Raw genomic sequence first — 17,570 nt, forward strand, 5'->3', positions numbered from 1 at the left:
CAAGTTGCAGCAGGCGCTGGGCTTTGAGCGCTTCTTCCTCTTCCTCCACAAGTTACATCAAAATGGTACGCATCTTCGGGATTGCTCTTGTTGCGTGCTAACGGACGTCGTCGCAGGCTCGAAATGAGGAAAAGGCACAGTCCATGCTATATCGTTTCCGGGAGGCCCAAGCTGCAGAGCTTGGGTTGGGCACCCGTGGAGACCGTCGCCCGCGAATGGCAAGTGCTTGCAAGAGTTTGAGGGAGTGTGAACGCTGGAGGGGCGAGATCCTACGAGAAATAAGTCGGAAGGTCTCAAAGATCCAAGATTGTCAGTCCCCTTGCTTTTGACACGTTCCCTGAGCCTAACTTATATCACTTTGTTATAGCTGGGTTAACCGACTACGAGGTACGCGACTTGAACGACGAGATCAACAAGTTATTACGGGAGAAGAGACATTGGGAGAACCAGATAGTAGCTCTGGGGGGTGCAAATTATCGGCGGAATGTTGCTATGCTTGATGACGACGGGAAGGAAGTGCCAGGGACGAAAGGTTACAAGTGCGTTACCCCCCGCTGACTTTGTTACATTGATACAAACAATTCGATATAGGTACTTTGGTCGCGCCAAGGACTTGCCTGGTGTTCGTGAACTATTCCAAAGCAGGAAGCAGGAGGAAGAGGAAGAGAATCAAGCCTACGCATTCTACAAGAAATTCATGAACCAAGGGCCCTCGTATTACGGTGACACGGACGAAAACGACGGGGAAATACTCAAGTACGAAGCGAATGCGGAGAATGAAGGTGAGTGTTAGACCGCTGGTGCTCGAGACCCAAACCAACCTGAATGTTTTGCAGAATGGGAAGAAGCATACTCGAATCTTCGTGAAGCCTTGGGAATACCTACCGATGGGCCTATACCTAAATTCCAGCGAGAAGAGGTTAACGGCCGGCCTCCACCTCCGATAGACGGAAACGCGAGTGCCGGAAACAAACGCAAAGCATCGGAGGACGACGATGTTGACATGGATGTCAAACGGACAAAAGCCGACTCCCAGCCAGATGGGCGGGTAACTCAGGCAACTCCGAACGAACCTGCTCGCCTTCACGCCCAAATGGCTGCTTCCTATATATCATTTATAGACGCCGACATACTACTGCCCCCCAAAATGCCGACACGAGACGAGATGGAGAAGGTGTTGCTAGAGCTTAGGAAGAAAGCACTGGTAGAGGAGTACTTTGGTGAAGAGTCATGATTGTCTTGCAGATTGCTATGTATCTGGGCACTCGTTCTGTATTTTAGCACATGTTGCGGTACCGTGGGTACGTCTTCGCTATTCTAAATGGGTTCAATCACTTCACGTTGAACTTATTTCTCATCATGGCGGTGTCTGCGAGACACCGCGTGGAAGAAAAGGCCACCAACGATGCGGCGAGCAAGCATTGTGGATGTATATTGTCCATCACCGTGTTGGTTGGGCTGCTCTCAATATTGGTCATAACTGGGCAACGCCTATACGTTCCAAACACATCTTCTTCCCTGTTTGCGACCACAACTAAATCCAATGGAGTTGCCCTTCCGGATCTGTACGAAGCATCTATCGCAGAATTACAAGCAGGTCTCCACGCAGGTCATTTCACTAGTGTAGATCTCGTGAAGGTGCGTCATCATACCTACTCACGCAGTGTTGTATGATCATATCGGCTGAGACCGAATCGACCTTTGTAGGCTTACTTTGCTCGAATCGAGGAAGTCAATTTGAAGGGACCTATGCTGAGAGCTGTTTTAGAACTGAATCCCTCAGCTTTGGAGCAAGCAGCGACTCTTGATCGCGAACGGAAGTCCGAAGGGGCACGCAGCCCTCTCCATGGTATTCCGATCCTCTTGAAGGATAACATTGCCACACACCCTTCGGAAGGTCTCTATCCTTCGAATGCACTAGCACTTTTGAGGCTTATGTTCACCTTATCTATCAGGTATGAATACAACGGCTGGATCGTTCAGCTTACTGGGGTCCATTGTCCCAGAAGATGCCGGTGTCGTAAAGCGACTCCGAAAGGCTGGAGCAATAATTCTCGGTAAGCTTGTTCTTGAGAATATGAATGCAGATCTGTCATGATCGACATCATATTGTAGGAAAGGGAAACATGGATGAGTTCGCCCACTTCCGAGGCGACAACCTACCCTCGGGGTGGTCAGGACGGGGTGGTCAGAATACCAATGCGTATTTCCCGAATGGTGATCCATGTGGATCGTCCTCTGGCCCGGGAGTAGCGACATCTATTGGGCTGACTACTGTGAGTCTCGGAACGGAGACAGATGGAAGTATCGTATGTCCTTCAAGCAACAACAACATCGTTGGGATAAAGCCCACAGTCGGTTTAACATCCCGAGCAGGGGGTGCGTTGCACCGTTTCCAGCCTACGATACAGATCTATTTGTAACGTCGTGCCCAGTCATACCTATTTCGGCCCATCAAGACACCGTAGGGCCCATGGCGCGTTCTATAACGGATGCGGCTATCGTCTTGTCCGTAATAGCTGGCAAGGACAACAACGACAACTATACCTTGGCTCAACCGTCCTTTATTCCCGACTACATGGAAGCATTAAACCAGAACGCGCTGAGGGGGAAGCGGATCGGCGTCCCTCGACGGGCATTCTGTAATGATACTGATATTGAAGAATCAGTCAATGTGGCTTTTAATCATGCTTTGGATATCATCCGCGGCCTCGGGGCGACCGTGGTAGACCCCGCTGACTTGCCCTCCGCTGACGAAATTGCACTTTCCACCAACGAGACCACTGTGACGGATGTAGATTTCAAGGTACGTAGGTCATCTAGACGGTGTTCCCTGCATATCAGATGGTCTATACCCAACGGTTGCTACAGATCCAGATCAACGCCTGGTTTGACTCGCTCAAGACAAACCCCTCAGGTGTACGAAACCTTGCCGATTTGATCAAGTTCAACGACGATCACCCCGAATTAGAGAAACCGCCTCAACTTGAGGAGCAAAATATGCATGTTGATTCGACTTTCAACTCACATATCTACTAATATCAGGAACTGCAGGCTTATCCGCTCGGAAGCTACGAGCGGATTCGATGATGCTTTCTATGAGGCATTGGCATTTGACGAAGAGTTGGGTAAAACGCGAGGCATAGACGCCACCTTGACAGTACACCAACTCGATGCGTTGGTGCTGCCATCTGTGCGTTTCACGATCACAAGTCCAGCAGGTGAGCAAGCGATATAATATATATGGGACCTTGGCCCTTCTTACTGCTTTATATCAGCCATCGCGGGGTATCCCATCGTTACAGGTATGTTTGTACTATGTACGCGGCACGTCGGGCGACTGATCTCTTCTACTTACAAAGTACCACTCGACTTCTATCCCGACAATGTTGCTATTGGTTCTGCTGGGCCTATGACGTTCTATCCTGCGCCCGGTATACCCTTCGGCCTATCATTTTTCGGCACTGCATTCACGGAGTTTGATCTGATTGGATTCGCTTTCGCTTTTGAGCAGAGGACAAAGGCACGTTTGAAGAGGAAGGCTTTTGCAGCCGCTATTCCGAAGACGCAATTAAAGGATGTTATGAGTCAACGCTGACAACCTTTTTACGGGTGCTACGGCCTGCTTGATGCAGGTTCCACAGAGTTTCTGCCGCGGTATGCGGGAATTCACTGAGTTATCCAACACCATCCATCTTGCGGGGATCGATTGATGAATGATGAAGCACCTATAGATACCACACGCTTCCATGGCATGGCATGGAGTTGCTATCAATTGTTATAGAAACATGTCACGGTTAACGCAAGCGGTACCGGTTTAGGTTGTTCCCAATCAATGAACTTTATCATCTGGGTCTGACTGCATTCGAATTTCGGAGCGAGTTCATTCACAGAATTGATTTTCACGAAACGCATTACACAAACCCACTCAGCCCGAAATCACCAATGTCGACTACTTCCATAGAGACGCTGATCTGGAGGCCGCAGTCACTGCCCTCTCTGCGTTATAATTCTCTCATTCGCGCTACGAAAATGTCCCTCCAGCCCAGTAGCTCTTCCCTCCGTCGCCTGGCCCAATGGATCCACTGTCAATAACTGCATCAGCCTTCACGTTCATAGACATTGCAAAGCGTATCAAAGATTCTGTAGAGAAGGTGAGAAGGGAGATCTACTTCCTTGGTACTAGTCGACGCTAATTTCGACGCACCAAGGTCGCGCAGAATCGCCAAACCCTCAACGAACTCATGGACGATGTTGTGGAGGAGCTCACGCAACTACAGAGGCTATGTCAAGACCAGCAGGGACGCCTGAACTACCTCGATCCGGAATCGACGCGTTCCTTAGAAAAACTACATTCGTCAGTCTGAATTTCGATGCCTCTGCATTGGTTCATATCTGTTCATACTCGGAACAATCCTCTATGTTACAGCGATTTAGTGAATGTTCTGGACCGCTGCCTCAAACTCACAAAGCGGCGAACAGCCAACCGTGGCCTTTCTTCCGTAAAGTACTATGTGATCGCCTGGATCAAAAACGCCGAGATTGAGGGACAAATACTTCGCCTTCGGGACCGCGTCTCCTCTGTTAACCGACGCTTGAATGTACGTCTCGTCAGGCCATACACCATCCCTATGCTGAGTGACCTTTTCAGATCATTTCAGCTCTGCGAGTTGAGCGAGCGGAAAGCGAACTTCTCGTTGCCAGCTCCGAGCACCGTGCAATTTTGAACCGGCTGGAGGGCTCGATATCCCAGCTCCTCATTAACTCACATGCAATGGGGACATACCCTGCCTCGGTAAATAACTCGTCCGTCTATGATCCGTCGTTCTTAATCAGTCAATACTCAGGTTCTTGATCACCCCAGTTCCGATGGCGTTGAATATCAGTACCTCTGTCTGCAAGTTCGAAGGACGGCTGAACTGCTTAGTCGTGTATCGGACACATATACGTTCACAATCGAGGAAACGCGCGGCGCCGATCCCATCGGGTACAGGTACCAGTCAGATGTGAGCCTTATGCGCTCAACCACGATCGAGGTTCTTCAGACTTTACAACTTCTTGAATTCGAACCATCTAAACTCGCGCTTCGGGAAGGTTTTCAACATCTTAGAAGTCTCGGCAACCAGCTGGTCCGTTTAGAACTGGAGGAAGATGCGGCGATCATCTTCACCAGGACCATAAACATCTACGAACTTCTCATGCAGAGAAATCCCGGTACCTACCTGCCTTATGTTGCCTGGGGGCTTAGATCAATGGCCTCGATCTGCTATGGGACCTCGGAAGGACTAGATGCTGCAAAACGGGCAGTTGATACGTGCAAGGAAGTGGCCAGTATGCTGCGGGAGGAGTACTCGTTACATCTCGTTCGAAGCCTCCAGGTATATTCGTGTCACCTCGCTGAGAACGGCCATCTCGATGATGCACTTGCATACGCGAAGGAAGCACTCGCCATGCAACGCAAGGCACCTGTTCCTCAACAAGACTCGGGCTGCCTCTCGATTTCATGGGAGGCATCTGGCGACGAGCGTGTCGCACTTTCTTCTGAGCGGACAATCTTCAGGGCATATGAAATGGCCGCCGACGATGCATTATGCTTGGGACCTTACACGCATGTTCTTGTACGCATGGGTCGATGGTCCGAAGCCTTAATCATCGCCACTGAAACCGTGAATTGCCTGGATGCTTTGGCGAGATGTCAGCCTCACAGCATGGATCTCAAGCTCTGGCTCATCTCGGTGCAAGAACGTCGCCAAGATATTATTTCGAAGATCTGTTCTCCGGGTCCTCCTCTCGTGGCCACCGTCTCCGAGGTCGATGACCTAGATAACTTCGATCACGATCCTGGAGAAGGTGGCGTCTGCGCCCAGTCTCTCCACCCACAAGTTGGTTCGTACCATACACCACACTTCAACAAGGAGTATACCACTCACACTCTTATATCAGCGTGATAACCCTTATGTGCCACGCTCCTTTCCCTTCTCTGTTCATACTTCAAGAGATGCGCGGTCGGGGATTCTACCCTTCGAGCCTGCTGCTCCTCCTATACCTACAACCATCTCCTGGCACGATTGGAGCTTAATTGGCGGTGCGTATGATGAACAACAGGCGACCTTCAAGCGATCACAACCACTAAGACAATATCCACTGACTAGAGCCAGCAATGATGACATTCCATCGTTAAGTGGACACGCCCTTGCATTGGACGCGAACTCAATCAACGATATCCTTGCAACGACCCGGCAGATCCCTTCGTGTCAGGCGTGCGTGATGGAGGGTACAAGTTGGCAAGGCTCAGCCGAAGATAACATAGATAAATACAATTCTTCTATGGGTTCTTCCAAGTCTGCCTCGGGCAACCGTTTACCAGATAAATGATGAGATATCTACACCGACGTCAGTGCTGCTCATGCAAGTGACCCAACATTCCGCCTCCCCAACTAGACGTCATATTCCAAAATAAAACCATTTGCACATAAAATACACCTTGAAATGCTGAAGAAGACTTATGAATGATAAGTACCGGGTGTCCGTCTACTATCTACCGACTATGACAGCTGAACGCTCAACGGGTCTGGCTGCCCGAGTCACTAGCGCAGATCCACGATCTCGAGCGAGGTATCCTTCATCTGAACGTGCCCCTTATCCGCGTCCTGCAGGATACACATGCGTTAGTTCCAGCAATGAAGCGATGGGACAATGGGGTAAAGCCGCAGGCGTGAACTCACTGTGTATATCGGGAGATCAGGGTGGGGGTGGAATGCCTCCTTCGCCGTGCATTCGAGAATGGTCTTCAGGCCTGGCGGGTCCGTCAGGCGGAATATACCAAAGCTAATATTGTTGTGAGTCCCTGAAAGTATAGGAGACGATCTAGGGGCACAGGAGCGGACGTACTTGGGATTTGACTTCGGGGCACAAACTACAGCGAAGGATTCTGGGAGCATGCGCTGAAAGCCGGAGTGGGTGTGTAGATCCACGGAAGACATGAAACCTTGAATATTAAGGATCAGTTTGAAACGGCCAATGATATGGACGAGGGATCCTACATGACTGCGATGGGTGGGTATGAATCTTTAGAGCTAACGGTTAAACTCTGGATAACTTGCAATAGTTGTCGCCACTCACCCATCCCAATGTTATCAAACTTCGCTCTTCCGTGAACTGCAGAACCAACTCTTCTTCGTCCATCGAGCAAGTATCGCTCGTCGAGTGTTGCTTCGGGACAAGCAGCGTCGTGACCACGTACTTGTGCCCTTTGTCCTTCCCCAATAGCAGCCCACACGTCTCCCTATTCATCTCGGTGTTCACTTTCGCGATGGCGAGGAATCTCGGGAGGCATTCCCGCGGAAGGTTGACAGTCTTCAGCTCTGCGGTCTCGCTCTTCGAGTTGGCGCGTACGATGCGGTCATCGGTACGAGATGGTTGGCGAGGCTGGTGTTGGGGCTGAGGGGGTGGGGGCGCGTGTGGAGGTGCTGCGGGTGGATAAGGTGAACGTTGGGTATAAGACTGCGGTGGGGGGTATGAATATGGAGGTTGAATCGGTGCCGATGGTACAGGCAGCATATCAGAGGAGTACAGCGAACGCCCATTGTAATGCGCAGCGTTGGGTGTAGTATCTGGTTCGAACAGCAGCGCAGATGGTGCTACATGCGAGCCCGAAGTAGGCGGTATGAACATCGAATGGAGAGAGGGCACATAACCCTGCGACTTCTGGTGTTGCGACATCAGCCGGGGATACAGTATCCGTTGACCTTCGGATGGTGGAGGGGATGTCGTGGTAATCGGAGGAGGGTACGACGGGCTTATGGTGAGGTAAGGAACAAAGAAGCACTCAGCACACGTGCACGCTGCGAGTGCGAAGGAAACACGCACCTTCGTGCAGGCGGTCTTGTAGGCGTCCTGTGTGTATCATAATGCCGTTGCTTACCTCTGCGCCAATCATGATTCCGTGCCAGAGATTCCGAATCAGTCGAGTCCCCTTCGTACTTCGTAGGACTTTCTAGAGGCATGATCGTAGGCCCATCCGATGCCGTAAGTTGGTCCGGGAAGGAAGGCATTCGCGAACCTGAGGCACTCGGAGCGCGTAAAGTGCCGGGTGCGGAGGAAACGGATGGGTACTGTATCTTTGCCGGTGTAGAGAAGCTGCTGGTTGATGCAGGCGGTGGCATAGCCGCAGACGGCGTCGTCGAAGGGTAGTAGATACTTGGTGTTGTCGCTAAAATCGACGGTGCTGAAGCTGCTGCGGATAACGGTGTAGGAGAGTGGCCAGTCAGGTCCTGTCGGGCAGCACGAGCAGCACTCTCTGCTTCAAATTGACGTTGAGCTATACCCGCTTGCTGCTCCCTGCGCCTTTCCTCAGCATGTCTCCGAGCGATTTCCTCTCGACGCCGACGCATTTCCTCTTGTTGCTGCTGATGTTTATCCTCTGAGCTGATATTCAGTTGTGAGTTCATCTTATCGTAGTCAAATGCGGCATCAGGAGGAGGTTGTTGACGAGGTGGAGGAGCTTGCGCTGTAGGAGGCTGCGAAAAGGTGTAATCGGGACCATTCGACCTGGGGGGCTCAGCACGCCGAGACTGAGGGGTCTCTGCCCTCTGTTGGGGCTGAGGTTGAGGCTGCGTTTCGCGTTGTCGCCTCCATTCTCCGGTCTCTCGGGTGCGGCGTTGGGTCTCAGCCTCAGCCTGCTGATGTTGACTGGATTGATCCTGTGAGGGATCCCAGTCGGGGTGCGCCCTCGTCCACTTCTCAAATCTCTCAACGAGAGTCGGCTTCAGATCGCTCAGACTATCCAGGATGTCTTGGCCATTCTGCACAATGACTGAGCATCAGCGTGGGTCATCAAACGATTGATTGAGTTGAGAATTAAGAGGATGATGATTCATTCTATCAACGGGATATGACGGAAATGTACCGACCAGTCCAAGATTATGTCTCTGAGCACTTGACAAGAGTTCGTGATAATCTCGATGCGAGGGTAGCTTCTCAAGGACAAGTGTCGCGGCACGAGCGTGCTGAACGAAGGCGTTCTCAAGGTCTCCCTTCTGCATTGCCTCCCTGCCGTCACGGCGACATTTCTCCGCGACACGGAGATAGTATTTGAGTTCTCGACCTTCCTCCCAAGGGTTATCGAGAGCACGTTCAGCTAATTCAGCGATAGACGCAGGGCGTGGCGAGGAGCCTCCATTGGGACGATGAGATGAAGCACGGGGCTGGTGCGTGGACGAGCTCATTGTGATGGGAAATGCACAGTCGCTGTTGTCGTCGTTAAGAGAGAAGAGTGCTGCGCGGCCCCAGACTTATGTACAGGAGACTGTTGCTCACTCGCGGCCACAACCTAAATCGAGCGCTATTCATTATCCCCACGTGAGACACTGCATCCAGTGCATGGCCTACAGGCGCCCAGGAGGGCACCTTCCCGCTCATGACCATTGTCCATGGAGAGCCCATCTGAATCTCCTTCGCAGCCCGTGGACAAGGGCAAGGCGCGGGCCATTGCTATCACGGAACAAACCCCACTGCTAGGCCGGGCTTCCTCATCGACTTCGACCGCCGAATTCCATGCCCCATCGACACCAACGACGCCTCGCCGTGCCCTATGGCATCGGATGCTGAAGGTGTTCCTGGTCTCATTTTTATTTTGTCTCTTGGCTTTCACCCTCCTGGCGTTTCTTCTCTATTCGTACGCAGCCCAGGCCAAGGGCACGCCGATACAAGAAGTACTGAACTCATCCTTAATCTTTCACGGCCCCAGTCATGTGGACGTCCTACACATTACAGACACGGGCAAAATCCACCTTCTCGTCAAAGGCAAGATTGGTGTTGATGCCGGTTCGATTATCAAAGTCCACAGACACCCCGACTCGGACGGCCTTTGGTCCAAGGTTCGCAAGTCTATAGGACGTTGGGGGATTCGAAAATTAGACCGCGTATCCCTTCGACTACAACCAATCGCCATTTCTCCGTACTACGACACACTAGTAACGCTTGGGCATGTAGAGGTGCAGCCATTCGAAGTCCCCCTTGCCGCAAACCCTCCTTTGGACAAGTCTTGGTTAGAGGACATCACCCTCGCCGTGGCCGTGGTTCCAGCCCAGAATGTGTCTGATCTGACTACCTTTGTGAAGGATGCTTGGAGCTCGGGTAGGTTTGACGTACGGGCAGACATAGATGAGGTAGCCGTAAGAGGTGGGGCGCTCGGCGATGGGGGTTGGAGAGGGCTCTTTCAGCGTTCTATATCTCATCCTCGTGTGGATATTCAAGTACCCAGTGAGTGTCTCCTTTATAATCCATAACATACAGGCTTATCATACCCCCAAGTACCGCCGTTGCCTGGCCTTCCACAACCAGGGAAACATTTACCACTGCCATCCTTCTCTCAACTTGTTACCCTATTGTCATTCAATATAACGACTGCTGAGCAAGAGCTTTCCTTAAAAGCTCGAGCTACAGCAATAGACCCATTTCCTGAAACGATTAGTCTGACGACACCCCCATTGCCTTTCACCATCTCACTTCCAACACCGGATTCACTCATACCCATTGCCTCTGTCGAAACTCGCCCCTTCGATTTGACCCATCCCAACATCACTCTAGACATCGAGGGCCATGTCCTTCCCCTCACTACGGGCAGTTCATCAGTTCTATCTGCTTTCCTGTCACGCTATCTATCCGGCGAAGCTAATCCAATATCCATCTCCACGCCCATCTATCATGGAATGACAGTAGACGCCGAGTTCCCCGCACCAAATCCTCGACCGAGCATCCTACGTAATGTTACCATCCACGACATGCGGATAAAAGCTTATGGGACGACATTCCTTGCGAGTGGGACAGTAAACGCACGGGTGGTGTTACCAAAGGGCATGAACCTTGATCTGGACATATTCCATGTTCTCCCTGACGTCTTGGTTTTCGATGGAGAAGTACCAGACGAAGACGACGTGAAGGCTGCCCCTCCGTCCCCTGAACTTCCAGATCCTCTGCCCGAGAAAGCATTTGGCCACATTCGGCCTGAAGATTGGCTGGACTCGGTCAGCGAATCCGTACCGTCAGAAGGCGATGTCGGATCATCTTTCTCTGTCGTAGCAAATATAGTCGAAGTACCTTTGAAAGTTTTGCCCGGCCGCCAGAGGGAATTCAGCAACTTCGTCAGCAAGGTGATTGCTCCCGTCACCTCTGATGTTCGAACGGGGTGTTAATGCCATTTTAGGTTCTATTTAAGACGAACGGTGCTATTGCCGGGATCATGGGTCTGGCGTCTGTCGCTGTGAATGTGCCTGGCCTTCCTATGGACGGCGAGGCAGGAGCTATGGAACTCAGTGGTTTACCATTCCAAGGGAGCGTGCGGGTACGCAGGAACAGCTTTTAGTATTGTTTCATTTCACTTCTCGGACTCGGGACTACGTGCTCATGAGGTGTTTTTCATCGTGTAACAATAGATGTATCCAATTGCTTAGATCATTCCATCGCCTAGCAGTGTGGGACTCGAATGACTCTGCATATCCGTCGGATTTCCCATCGAATCCAGCCCCAAGCCAAATAATCAATTAGGGCCCGGTCTGCTCGTCGAAATGTTAGCCCCGACCTGCCAAATTTGAGTCCCACGGTTGGATCAAACCCGGCCCAAACCTACCCCAAGCCGGCGGTTTGCTCTGCTGCATTGGGGTTTGGGGCAGGCCCCATGTCACATCAATTCTCGGCGCTTCTTCGTATCCCCCTGCTTCTTCCCCCTTCGCTTCTTCCCCTTCGCTTCTCTCCCCTCGCTTCTTTCACTCACGCGCCAATGCCTTCTTCGACGCAATCAAATAAGGAGAATCCCCCTGTATTGAAGGGGAAAAAGGCCATATGGACGGATGCCGATGACAAGGCCCTTCTTGACTGCCTTCTTGAGCAACAAGCTGCTGGCAATCAAGGGGACAATGGCTGGAAAACCCTGGTGTGGACTGCAGCTGAGGAAAGCTTGAAGGGTAGTGAAGAGAGGAGCAAGGGTAGTCGCAAGACTGCTACCAGTTGTCGTGATAGGTTCAAATCAGTGCGTACTTGATATCTTAGTCTACAGGCTATGACTTATCATGTTGGTTAGCTCAAGGAGAGCTTTCTTGTTGTCCAAGTCCTTCGCTCTCTTTCAGGATTTGGTTGGGATGACCAACGACATCTTGTCACTGCGACTGATGATGTCTGGGACAAGTATATTGATGTACGTCTCCTTATCTTCTCCTGCCTGCCATTACTGATTATACCAGAAACATCCCTCCGCCAAGAAGTGGCGAAAGAAGGCCTTTCCTTGCTATGACCTCATGTTTGCCTTGGTTGAAGGTCGTAGTGCAACTGGTGATAATGCTGTCAGTATCACCGCTATGGTTGCTGATGATAGTGGGGATATTGGAACTCCTCGTAGCGATAATGAGGACGAAGCCTCTCAGGTATGTGCTATCAGTATTGAGTTTAACTTGAAAACTCAATCATTGTAGGATATGGACATGTTTCCCCTTTTCCCTCCTCTTTCCCCTTCCCCACCACCACCACCTTCATCTCAGTGTCGGAAGCGTGCTGCCTCTGATGCGGATGACACTCCGGCTCCATACAGGATGAAGCGGGGCCGTACCTCTGGTCCTGACGCTCTTCTTGCATTGGCAGGAGCTGTCAGCAAGGTGGCTAATGCGGGAACGGCTGCTGTAGGTTCTTCGGAGATGCTTTCTGGCTCTCGTCTGGTCAAGGTCATTGCTGCGTTGGACATGGATCATGATCTAACCATAGAAGAGAAAGGTAAGGCACTTGTTCTCTTCCGAAAGGACAGTTCAAGTGTCGATACATATATGGGCATTGATAGTGATGTACTTCGCCATGCATATATCCTTGCTGAGCTATCTTCTCTCTAGGTTACTACTAATTCATCCCACTCCTTTATTACATCATTTCACATTCTTTACCCCATTCCACTCTTTACATCTACATACCTCCTGCAATTTTAATACCAACGTAATTACATGTTCTGCTGTAGATACTGTTGGTACTGCTCCCACATCTGTTTAGCAATCCTATCCCGGAAGTCGTTTGCCCGATCTCGTTCTTCATGTGAGATGTGAGTTGAATAATCATCTGTGGTTGGTGTATGTGATTGCTGGCGATAGTTGCTGAGATCCTCCAAGGTTGCTCCATCTAAGTCCTGGGGATCATGGACACGGATGAAGTTGTGAAGTACACATAACGCAAGCACCATCTTTGCTTGCTTCTTCAACGAATACTCTGGAGCAGTGTTGATGAGCCGGAATCGCCGCTTGACAACACCAAAGATGCGCTCAACAACATTCCGAGCTTGAGCATGTCGCAAGTTGAACAATTCTTTGTAATCGCGTGGGCTAATACAGAATGAGTAAGACACCAATACAGTCAGAGACAAACTCACGTGTTTGTAGATCTTGACCACTCCTTGAGATGGTATCGGACACCACGGTAGGGTACCAGCAGTGCATCACATGCAGGGAAACCAGCATCACCAAGATAATACTTGCCAGGGGGGATCGCAAAATCGGTAGCCCTTGCATCTGCAAAAACACGGCTATCTGCAGCACTCCCTTCCCAACCTGCCCGTACATATGCAAACCGCATGTCGAACGTGGTTGCAGCAAGAACATTCTGAGTGAGCCCGCCTTTGCGATTTCGGTTTCGTGCAATCTGACTTTCGTCAGGGATAAAGGCATCGATATGAGTACCGTCAAGAGCTCCAAGACAGTCTTTGAGGAATGGGAAGAGTTTGGGGTTGGTACGTATCTCAGGCGGTGTGATATCACTTGGCGGAAGCTTCATATAGCGTGTATAAAACTGGGGATCAGTTAAACGGTTCAGAAGGTTGTCGAACACCCTAGAGAATCATTAGCAACGGTTAAAAAATTCAAGTTGATATGTATACCGTGTTATTGTCCCAGGACTATGTTGGAAACGCTCACGCACTTCCCGGTGTACCGCACCTGACCGGCACATGTACAGAAACATTGCCAACTGCTCCTCCTGCCCAATATACCTTGAACCCTTGAATCCAGAGTACTTCTGCAGCTCCTGATTGAGCTTTTGAAAGACTCGCTTATTCATCCCCATCATATTGTGAAAGCGCTCCCAATGTCCATCAAGAAGTTCCTTTGTCCATTGCTCACCAGTGAGAGCAGAGGTATACATAGGAGTCTTGATCAGATACTGAGCCATATGAAGGGCAGCCCCCCCTACAACTGCGGCAAGGATAGCAGAGGTCCGTAGACGATGTTGTGCTTGAGCATTGGCAGCTTCTCGAAGTGTTTGGGTGCGGCTGTTGGTAGTACGAACCATTGTTGCAATTGTTATCAGATTGGCGCCGTATATAGAACATGTGTGACAAATGTGACGCGCTCAGCCAAACCCCAGCGCTAGGAAATGTAAATTTCAAACTCAGCCAACCCCAGACCCGAGGGACTAACATTTCGACGAGCAGACCGGGCCCTTAGGTGTCTGTCTGCCTCTGTCAGTTGTCTCCCACATCTATGAAAAGGGGTCGCACGTTGTCAGTGATCGTGGTGTCTTCGATGGAACGGCCATATGGTCCTCACTGCTCTATATATGGACCGCGTATTCAAGAACCCGAGATCAATACGTTATGCATCCAAAATGATGGACATTTGCGCATAGTCGAGTTGATGGAGAGAAGCTCCATTTTTTCTCGTATAAAAGCTGACCATAGGATGCTGCGCAGTGACTCCAACGCCCAACGTCACTGTGTGCGCATCACAGAAGATGGCGATTCTCCAAGTCGTGGTTACAGCGTTGGCACTACTGCCATTCATCGCGGCTCAGGCTCCCCAAGTGCAAGTTGGGAATACTGCGATTATCGGTCGCAGCATACCGGAATTCGGACAAGAATTATTTGCAGGTATGTGGTGGCTTGCTCGCGTAGTAGACTAGGAATAACGCGAGTTGTCGATACAGGGATTCCTTTCGCGGAACCTCCAGTCGGCCAGCTGAGGTTAAGTAACCCGGTGCTCAAAACGCGCTTGGGTACTCCTACGTTCGATGCAAGCAACTTCGGGCCTGCTTGTTTGCAACCTGTCAGCTGGCTTTCTGCTGCTATTCTATGGACTGACTAATGGCCGTATCGTAATAAGGCTTCCGTGCCCTTGATGTCTGAGGACTGCCTCAGGATCAACGTGCTACGCCCAGCCGGAATTCCAACCGGTGTTGTGCTTCCCGTAATGGCGTGGGTTTACGGTGGTGGATTCGATTGTGAGTAAAGGAACAATCTATACGCGCGCCGCGGGCTTTTGGGCTGACAATATCAAACAGTTGGTGACTCCTCGATATACAATGCAAGCGCTATTGTGGCCCAAAGTGTAATACGCGTACGTACCGATGATATACTCTCCGTCTACCTAAAACTGAACGTTGAACTCTCATTCAGGGGACCCCTGTCGTATTTGTCAGCTTAAATTATCGGCTTGGCCCACTCGGATTCCCCCAGGGGGTAGAAGCTCAAAAGCGTGGCGCGTTGAACCTTGGACTAAAAGACCAACTTGCCGCCCTTGAATGGGTTCAGGCTAACATTGGGTTGTTTGGTTCGTACATGTCTACTACTCCATTGGTTCTTTGACTCAGATCTCACGTAGGTGGTGACAAGTCCAAGGTATTCATACCTGTCGAGAATCTTCTGATGGAGGCAAAACTAACAACCGGTATAGGTCACGATCTTTGGACAAAGTGCAGGATCAATTTCCTTGTCGATTCACTTCCTGAATTCGAACATCAAGCGCTTGGCCAGAGCAGCTGTGAGTTCATTCCCAAGCTAGTCCTCCGTGTATGCTAATCTCCGCCAGATCTTCGAATCAGGCTTCCCTGCTACGAGTCTGAACTTCCCGGCGTCTCACCGAGAACAAGGCTGGGCGAACTTCGTAAAGGATGTCCCCCAATGCGCATCTACTGCAGGATCCAAGGACACTTTCAGCTGTCTACGCTCTGACTCTATAGATGAAGCCACCTTGTTGAAGGCAGCCTCTCTCGCAGACGACCAGTCCGGCGAATTGTTTGCTTGGGACCCAACTATCGATGGCCCGGGTGGTATCCTTCCAGACATTCCGTCCAAATTGCTCGCCCGGGGCCAATTTGCCCGCTTACCATTCATCGCAGGGACAGTTCTTGACGAGGGTACGCTCACCTTAAGCCGTATTTCCAGCTCAACTCTAATGATTTGTAGCTACGACCTTCACACCAAAGTTCATTACCACAGAAGATCAGATTAGACAAAGTATCATCGCGAACTTCACTCCATCCCCTTTTGGGCCAGCAGTGCTCGCCAAGAGCGCAGAAACAATACTACAATTGTATCCTGATGTTCCTGCATTAGGGTCACCCTTTGGAACGGGAAACGAAACGTTTGGCTTGAGCAGTCAGTACAAGCGAGCTGCAGCGATATGTTCGTATCAAATCACCCGCTTCCTCTGTGGTTGTACTAAATTGAGTGATATCTCTTAGTCGGTGATGTCTCCTTCCAATCTCAAAGACGTTTTTGGATCCAGACTCTAAGCAAAGCCGGCCTCAAAACGTTTGGGTATCTTTTCACCGATCCACAATCCAGTGATCCTGTAAACGGAGGTCAGCATTGGCCCTGTGTGTAGAGCACTGATAAGCTCACCCTGGCCGTGTATTTCTCAGTCTCACATGCGTCAGAGATCCCCTACGTCTATGGAGCGCCAGGCATCTTTGGTGGTACTGTTACACCTCAAGCTCTAGCACTAAGTAGGATAATGGTTGACTATTGGGTATCCTTTGCAACGAGCTTGGATCCTAATGACGGCAAAGGCCTTCCACGTACGTGCACCACAAGTCTCTACTTCTGAGTCCTGCTCACTCGGGGATGCAGGGCCCCTATGGACTCAGTATACTCCCAGCAACCAGGTAAGTATTTTACCACCTTTGAACGTAAATCCCATTTACATTGCGACGATAAGGCCATCATGCTACTCAACAGCACTGGTACAGCGATGATCCCAGACGACTACCGCAAGAAACAGATAGATTTTATCAATTCCAATCCCGCTGTGTGGCATCACAGGCGTTCATTCTCAACTTAAAAAAACAATGTACGATCCCTCTGTTTTGCCGGGTTGTTTAAATGAAATGGCACGAAGCCGAGTCCCGACGTCTCTATCAGGGTTTCCAATTATAAGACTGACTTACATGCTACCGCGTAGAACGGCAAGTCTTTTAGCGCCTTCAATCCTTCGTGATATCATAGGATTTACCCAGGGGACCTCTTCAATCGAGTTCTTATTCCCATAATTCCTTGGTCTTATCTCTCTTCTACGCATGCTCAATACTTAATTTTAGACTCAACGCCTAAGATATCCCTTCCCACGTTGATCAGATCGTAGAATACGCGCTCTTCGGCGAGCACGATGGTCTTCGCAGCTATCCTCGCCATATGGACTCCCAATCGCCCGGGTTGCTATAAATTGAGCCGCTACGATCCCGTAGGTGATACTATTTTCCCTTGCTGTTGCAGAGCCCTTCACGAAATGGGGTCTATCGATTTCTTCCATTTCTTGTTGACATTCCTC

The 17,570-nt window shown here is 50.5% G+C and overlaps 6 protein-coding genes across 6 annotated transcripts; 5 read left to right on the forward strand and 1 right to left on the reverse strand.

Moving 5' to 3' along the window:
• Positions 1-62: 62 nt before the first annotated feature.
• ISY1 (NineTeen Complex (NTC) component) lies at positions 63-1,234 on the forward strand (the record flags this gene model as incomplete). The annotated part of the gene is made up of 5 exons (XM_036770099.1): positions 63-65; positions 117-309; positions 368-539; positions 592-782; positions 837-1,234. The coding sequence occupies 5 exons, from the start codon at positions 63-65 to the stop codon at positions 1,232-1,234; spliced, it is 957 nt and encodes a 318-aa protein (XP_036635944.1).
• Positions 1,235-1,359: 125 nt separating this feature from the next.
• On the forward strand, positions 1,360-3,598 carry PC9H_000445 (uncharacterized protein; the record flags this gene model as incomplete). Its single annotated transcript, XM_036770100.1, has 9 exons — positions 1,360-1,638; positions 1,708-1,897; positions 1,956-2,057; positions 2,116-2,379; positions 2,436-2,806; positions 2,872-3,006; positions 3,104-3,212; positions 3,279-3,305; positions 3,363-3,598. 9 exons carry the CDS (start codon positions 1,360-1,362, stop codon positions 3,596-3,598), a joined length of 1,713 nt encoding a protein of 570 aa, XP_036635945.1.
• A 478-nt stretch (positions 3,599-4,076) lies between these two features.
• PC9H_000446 (uncharacterized protein) lies at positions 4,077-6,375 on the forward strand (the record flags this gene model as incomplete). Its single annotated transcript, XM_036770101.1, has 6 exons — positions 4,077-4,154; positions 4,212-4,357; positions 4,430-4,601; positions 4,652-4,795; positions 4,848-5,882; positions 5,944-6,375. The coding sequence occupies 6 exons, from the start codon at positions 4,077-4,079 to the stop codon at positions 6,373-6,375; spliced, it is 2,007 nt and encodes a 668-aa protein (XP_036635946.1).
• Positions 6,376-6,587: 212 nt separating this feature from the next.
• PC9H_000447 (uncharacterized protein) lies at positions 6,588-9,227 on the reverse strand (the record flags this gene model as incomplete). The annotated part of the gene is made up of 7 exons (XM_036770102.1): positions 6,588-6,650; positions 6,726-6,828; positions 6,892-6,988; positions 7,044-7,068; positions 7,123-7,798; positions 7,870-8,804; positions 8,913-9,227. The coding sequence occupies 7 exons, from the start codon at positions 9,225-9,227 to the stop codon at positions 6,588-6,590; spliced, it is 2,214 nt and encodes a 737-aa protein (XP_036635947.1).
• A 204-nt stretch (positions 9,228-9,431) lies between these two features.
• PC9H_000448 (uncharacterized protein) lies at positions 9,432-11,365 on the forward strand (the record flags this gene model as incomplete). Its single annotated transcript, XM_036770103.1, has 3 exons — positions 9,432-10,263; positions 10,315-11,153; positions 11,207-11,365. The coding sequence occupies 3 exons, from the start codon at positions 9,432-9,434 to the stop codon at positions 11,363-11,365; spliced, it is 1,830 nt and encodes a 609-aa protein (XP_036635948.1).
• A 3,392-nt stretch (positions 11,366-14,757) lies between these two features.
• On the forward strand, positions 14,758-17,084 carry PC9H_000449 (uncharacterized protein; the record flags this gene model as incomplete). The annotated part of the gene is made up of 13 exons (XM_036770104.1): positions 14,758-14,893; positions 14,950-15,068; positions 15,126-15,243; positions 15,304-15,359; positions 15,419-15,572; positions 15,624-15,640; positions 15,696-15,782; positions 15,831-16,158; positions 16,208-16,426; positions 16,486-16,605; positions 16,666-16,821; positions 16,874-16,908; positions 16,962-17,084. 13 exons carry the CDS (start codon positions 14,758-14,760, stop codon positions 17,082-17,084), a joined length of 1,668 nt encoding a protein of 555 aa, XP_036635949.1.
• Positions 17,085-17,570: the final 486 nt, after the last annotated feature.

This window comes from Pleurotus ostreatus (genome assembly GCF_014466165.1).
Source record: "Pleurotus ostreatus strain PC9 chromosome Unknown scaffold_1, whole genome shotgun sequence".
Classification (NCBI taxonomy): domain Eukaryota; kingdom Fungi; phylum Basidiomycota; class Agaricomycetes; order Agaricales; family Pleurotaceae; genus Pleurotus; species Pleurotus ostreatus.